Source organism: Delphinapterus leucas, chromosome 5 (genome assembly GCF_059928025.1).
Source record: "Delphinapterus leucas isolate spDelLeu-1000000601 "Yukka" chromosome 5, BTC_Dleu_Yukka2, whole genome shotgun sequence".
Taxonomy (NCBI): Eukaryota; Metazoa; Chordata; class Mammalia; order Artiodactyla; family Monodontidae; genus Delphinapterus; species Delphinapterus leucas.
The window spans coordinates 86,522,347-86,528,259 of record NC_143133.1 but is presented as its reverse complement, the minus strand read 5'-3'; the positions used below and the strand labels follow the sequence as shown (position 1 = coordinate 86,528,259).

General features: G+C 40.2%; 1 protein-coding gene across 6 annotated transcripts in view; it reads right to left on the bottom strand.

Annotated features, from left to right (window-relative positions):
- The window catches only part of RUFY3 (RUN and FYVE domain containing 3), an 89,073-nt gene that overhangs the window by 7,428 nt on the left and 75,732 nt on the right, over positions 1-5,913 (bottom strand). For 4 of the 6 annotated variants that reach the window (XM_022599329.3, XM_089912001.1, XM_022599328.3 and 1 more), the window contains 4 exons: positions 5,812-5,911; positions 3,886-3,950; positions 1,331-1,358; positions 498-566 (listed from right to left, as the gene is read on the bottom strand). In XM_022599329.3, coding sequence (XP_022455037.1) covers positions 498-566; positions 1,331-1,358; positions 3,886-3,950; positions 5,812-5,911 — 262 coding nt within the window. Of the gene's footprint in view, positions 1-497; positions 567-1,330; positions 1,359-3,885; positions 3,951-5,811; positions 5,912-5,913 lie in introns of those variants that run through there. The other 2 variants (XM_089912002.1, XR_002648182.3) reach the window with 2 other exon arrangements.

The following is a 5,913-nucleotide window of genomic DNA, read 5'->3' as shown; positions in this document are numbered from 1 at the left end:
TATCTTCTCTGTACTAAGCAGGATGGAGTACTGGAAGGAGTATAGACTTTGGAGCCAGAGCCAGGTTGCATTTGGGCTTTCAGTAACTGGGATAATGCACTTGACACCTCTGAGTCCAAGGTTCTTTATATAATGATGGCACAAGGGACACAAGCTTAACAAGAACAAGGACTTGGGACTCGGTCTACATTTTGTTCATTACTCTTTCTCCGGCACATGGAATAGTACATTCCGCATAGTAGGCACTCAATAAATATTTACTTACAAATTTATGTTTGTTTTAAATTACTTATATAATTTGTATTTACTATTTTAATGGGGACTTACTAACATGACTTAATAGGACTGAAAAAAAATAGGTACACACTAAGTGCTTGCTCCTTTTGCTTTTCTCCCCACTCTCCGCACTCTATACAGCGAAGTCCCTATCGTGAGAAGCGGCTGGTGGTGCAGTGGGTGTCCCTGTGAAGAACCTGTTCATTTCTCGCCACTGTTACCTTTGTTAGACTGCAGTCTTCCTGGCACAGCTGACACATCTGTGGCTTTTCGGAGGGCAGCGGCTGATCCTAAACCACACAGTGAGCCGGTTAGTTTCCCTTAGCCCCGGAAAGACGAGTATTTTCAGAATATGCATTTTTTAGTTACAAAATTAACATAATCACACTACAGGCTATCTGGAAACTAGAAAAACAAATTACATACAGTCTCACCACCTTATATACAACTCTGATAATCCTATCATTATCCTTGGTGCTCTTTTAATTTTTATAATAAAGTAACGTGATTTTATCTATATAAAGAAAATTCATGTATATAAATGTAAAAAGCTAAAAAAAGGAAGCCCCATCCCTCTTGTCTTATTCTATCACCAAGAATGGAGGGAGTAGGCATCATTATATCCTAATAGATAGACGAGAGCAGTGACTCAGACATCGTAGCATTTATCAGTTTTCTCATGGAGTTGTCATCTACCACTATATTTGTAAATGTTTGGTTATTTCTAAGTGATCAAGAAGTATTTTTTCTCTTCATTTTATATAAGGGAAGACTAAGGGAAAGGGAGGTACAGTGAGCTCTCAGGTCCCGTGGTATGTCAAAGAGAATCTCAGATAGGAAGTTAAGAGCTGCTGTTTACTTAGTAAATTGCTCCAAACTGTGCTACTTCCTGTGAGCGTTTCAGCCAAATGCATGTTTGTTTAGGATATTATTAAAAGGATGGGAAGCAGAGGCCTGTATACATTCATCTACCTCCCTTGCTGCCTTGTGTACAGCTAGGCATGGTCCAGCCAACTATTTATACAAGGTGTTTTAGGACAGGAGACTCAGTTACCTGTTCATTCACAGGGTGAGACGGCAGCCTACAATGGGAAAGTAAAAACAGTAACGAATAGCAACATATTTCCTTTTTCATCATTTCAAAAGCACACAAAAAGCAATACCATGGTTCTTTTATGTTGCTGAGACCAAAGTAATTATTAATGTTGACCTCCAAGGAGAGGAAATTTTGGTTGTTAAATCTATTACTAGAATATGATCCTACATTATGCTATAGATTCCTGTTTAAAAATAGATTGGAGTTACATTTTGTTTCCTTTTTACTACCAAGAAAATAGTGGTTATGTTTCCCAACCTGCAAAACGTCAATGGCCAAGGCCATACTTTTATTAGCTTTCTTCCTATCCAATATTATGGAAACCTACCCATTATCATATGTCATGTATTAGTCCCTTCTCCCACGTACCCATTCAGATTGACATACTGCTTCATGATACCAGCTGAGCTTAACCCCGATCTTCCCAACTTGGAACAGAACTTATACAAGAGGAGAAGCAAAGCCTCCTCCTCAACAAAGCCTCAGCTCTGGGAAAAACGGACCACAGATCTACAATGGTTCCAATTCTCTCTGGTTGAGTGGCAGTGTGACCATCAGTGTTACCAGGTTTTCGGCTGTTCCTTGGACCACAATCCCAGGAAACCTCGGTATGTTTTAGGATTGCAGTTCTGGCCAGGATAGGCCCTGGCAGCAGCTATTATATAGTGCAGAGACAAAGGGCTTAGAAACAGAAGACATGATAAGGAGAGGCAACTTGGGCCTCTCTGTGGGCCTCAATTTTCTCACCTGTAAAGTAGGAATGGATGGTTAAACTTTTGTAAGGAGATAATGAATGTGACACACTTTTGAAGCTGCAGAGCACAATACAAACATAAGGTAGTACACTTGTCCCTCCCTATCATCAGGTTCCGCATCTGTGGTTGGTTAAATCCCCAGATGAGCAACCCACAGATACAGAGAGCCCATTATATTCATTGTACTAGGCCATTTTATGCAAGGGGCTTGAGCATCCATGGATTTTGGTACCTGAAGGGGCTCCTGGCACCCTGGATACTGAGGGACAACTGTATTGTCTTATATTCCGAGGGCCTAAAATCAGAACCTGGCATGTAAGACCCTCTTGAATGTAAATGACTTGATTTTAGTCTGGAACGAGGCTGACTCTGAAAGGCCCTTTTAAGCCCTGGTTAATTTTTGTGGTCTAATTCCTTCCCATGGCCCATGCTGATCTATAATGTTAGATGGACTGTAGTTTAATAAGGCTGGTCCTAGATCAGACCATGTTCTCTTTGGGAGTAAACTTAAAGGTACTGGAATCATTCTGGCCTTGGAGGTGAGGAAGAGCTGTTTAGGCTAAGTACCTGCAAAATCAGCCTACTGTTGGACTGTGTGATTTATCTTCCCCAGCAGCTAGTTTTGCTCCAGATGACACCCTATCTCATTCTTAAGGCATTAGAGGCTGGACAGGTACAGCTGCCAAAAATGTATACAGTATAGGTCTCTCAAAATCCCTCCATGGTATCTTTCCTTGATAATAATCTATTTTTGTTGTTGTCATTAATAATAGACTTTAAATTTTAGAGCAGTGTTAGGTTCATAGCAAAGCCGAGCAGAAAGGACACAGATTTCTCATATATTCTGTTGGACCTCCCACCCTCCCGCCATTATCAACGTTCCACACCCAAGTGGTACCTGATGTTACAGTCATTGAACCTAAACTGATACATCATAAGTCATAGTTTACCTTAGGGTTCACTCTTGGTGTTGTACATTCTGTGGGTTTGGACAAATGTATAATGACATGTATCTATCATTATAGTGTCATACAGAGTATTCTCACTGCCCTACAAAATCCGATTCATCCATCCACATCCTCTAAGCCCTGGCAATCACTATCTCCATGGTTTTGCCTTTTCCAGAATGTCACATAGTTGGACCTTCTTCATTTTTTAATACAGTGGCAGTATGTTAATGTTTTGTTGTTAAAATAATTGTTAAAAGTCAACTTCCTTGGAACGATCCCATGTTCTTCGTTGCGGGGAAATGAGATGAAGAGTTAAGAAAAAGGAATAAAGCAAAACTGTTTTTCTCCTTAAGAGAAAAAAAGTAAGGGAAATTAGAGTATTTATTTGAAACATAGCTGCCTTTCACTTAGTACTTAGGTGGAAACAAGTCATGCCCAAGTACATTTAAGAACCTAGGAAATGCTATGGTTTGTGCTTCATTTACTTGTCCTACTGATCCAGTAAAGATTAGATTAGACATGATCCTTTAAGTGATAGTTTGGGGATTAACCAGGGAAGAATCAGAGGACAGCTTGATCACCTTTCTTTCTTTCTTTCTTTCTTTCTTTCTTTCTTCTGGAATGGACTAAATGAGTTTGGTTTAATATCTGGCTTTTTATTCACTCCCCCTTCAAAATGTCTTTCTGAAATATTAATATTACAAGTCAGTGTCTGGTCTGTGTCATTGCCAGTGTATATCAAAAGCTCCCTTTTTCCCACCACCCCAAAATAGCTTTATATCTTAGTTAATACTTCATTAATAAACACCTGTGGCTTTCTTCCAGGGGCTTTTTTAGTTTAACATTTTCCTCTTGAATTTTGTGCTTCTCATCCTGCCAAAAGAAAACAGCCCAATTTATTAATTATTCAGACCGCTAAACAATGATGATGCTGCAGACATTTTCTTCTATATTGTCTTAGCTTGGGTATAAAGCTAAGCAGCTTTTTTTTTTTTTTTTTTTTTTGCGGTACGCGGGCCTCTCACTGTTGTGGCCTCTCCCGTTGCGGAGCACAGGCTCCGGACGCGCAGGCTCAGCGGCCATGGCTCACGGGCCCAGCCGCTCCGCGGCATGTGGGATCTTCCCGGACCGGGGCACGAACCCGCGTCCCCTGCATCGGCAGGCAGACTTTCAACCACTGCGCCACCAGGGAAGCCTTTTTTTTTTTTTTTAATTAGGGAAGGAGTTTAACTTTCGAGATATTTTCCATCATTCTTTGTTCCAAATAGTTTCTTAACAAATGATTCTGATAGGGTCTGCAACAAATGATTTTCAGAGTAGATATTTTCTTTAATGCTTGAGACTCAAATGAAATTCAGAATGTATCCTATTTACTTACAAAGTGGCTTCAAGGTATCAGTTACTTCTTAGGGAAAAAAAAAGAAACAAAAACATACACACACACAAACCCCCAGCTGAGCTCTGGACAGCTAGTGAAACCGAGCATGGCCATGTCCAGCAGACTGTGTAATCCTCTAGACGCTCGGTCAAGTAGTTGCCTCAGTATCATGACAACTTCTATAGCCGATACAACTCGAGGAGTTTTCTACTCTGAAGGACCAATGGAAAATTCCAAACTGCATTTCTACCAATGCTGCTAAGCCCTGCCTGGGCAGTTTTAGGGGGACAAATTCTTCCTGTGGCACAAACACTGCTGTCTGCCTTGAACTCCTTGCCCATCAGCCTCTAAAAGGAGCATGTACGTTCTCAGACCACTCCTGGAAAGGCTTGCACTGCACGGCGATTCAAGATTGAGAAATCTAAGGCCTCACTGGAAAAACAGGATAAGATAGGCCAAGATTTTAAGTAAATCTCTGTAAGCCCTTATACGTAGATTTTATGTTCACTAAACTAAGATAATAAAGACAGCCTGCTACAGAGAGAATGGTTCTTTGCACGTTACATTAGAGATGTAATAAATTTCCGTTCACCACTTTTCTACTCTCCAGCAAATTAGCAGCTCACTCTCTAGAAATTTTAAAAAGCTTATAAATTTGTCCTGCTTTGTTATATATAATATTTACAAAGAAGGTATTTTTTCCCCTGTATTTGACAGAAAAAGTATTTCACGCTTTCCTGATTTTATTATTTGAAGAGAGTGGCTCGGTTTCCTGGGTCCCAGAGATGATCGTAATCCAATGTTAGATCTCTCACCACTACAGGTTGCTGGAGGTCTCTTTCCTAACACTGTTCTGTAGAAGCTTCTACTCCTGCTCTTTAAACCACTCTATATTACCTTCCTTTCCCCGTGCCTAATTCCCTTTTTTTCTAATTTTCCCAAGAGAAGTACCTTGAGTATACTAAAATTGAAATCTTCATGACTTGAAAAAGGTGTACAGAAGCGAATCCATATTTAAGACAATTCTGTTAAAGGGCAATTCAGGGTTGGGGAGGGATGACTATACCATATTATTAAAAATATTAGATACTAAAATAATCTTACTTAACAAACTGAAAGGAATAAGATGGTCACTGGGAATTATGGTCATTAATCCCCTTTTCCAAATGAATTCAACTTAGTGTCCCAGGGGCAGACTCAGAATCAAGCCTCCATGTGTTTACTCCAGCTCTCGCCTGCCACCTACGTACTCAAGGCCATAGCAATTAAGCATGTGTTCCATAAGAGAAAACTGTCCGGCCCATCAAGGTAGCCTCTAAAAATTAAGTAAATGAACATGGGAATAACAAATATTACCGTTTTGGGTTCTGGCTTCTGGGAACCCTTTCCTGGGATGCTCCTGTTGTTTTGTAACCTTCTTTCTCTTTCCTGTTTTAGTTCTAACTCAAGCTGGTTCCT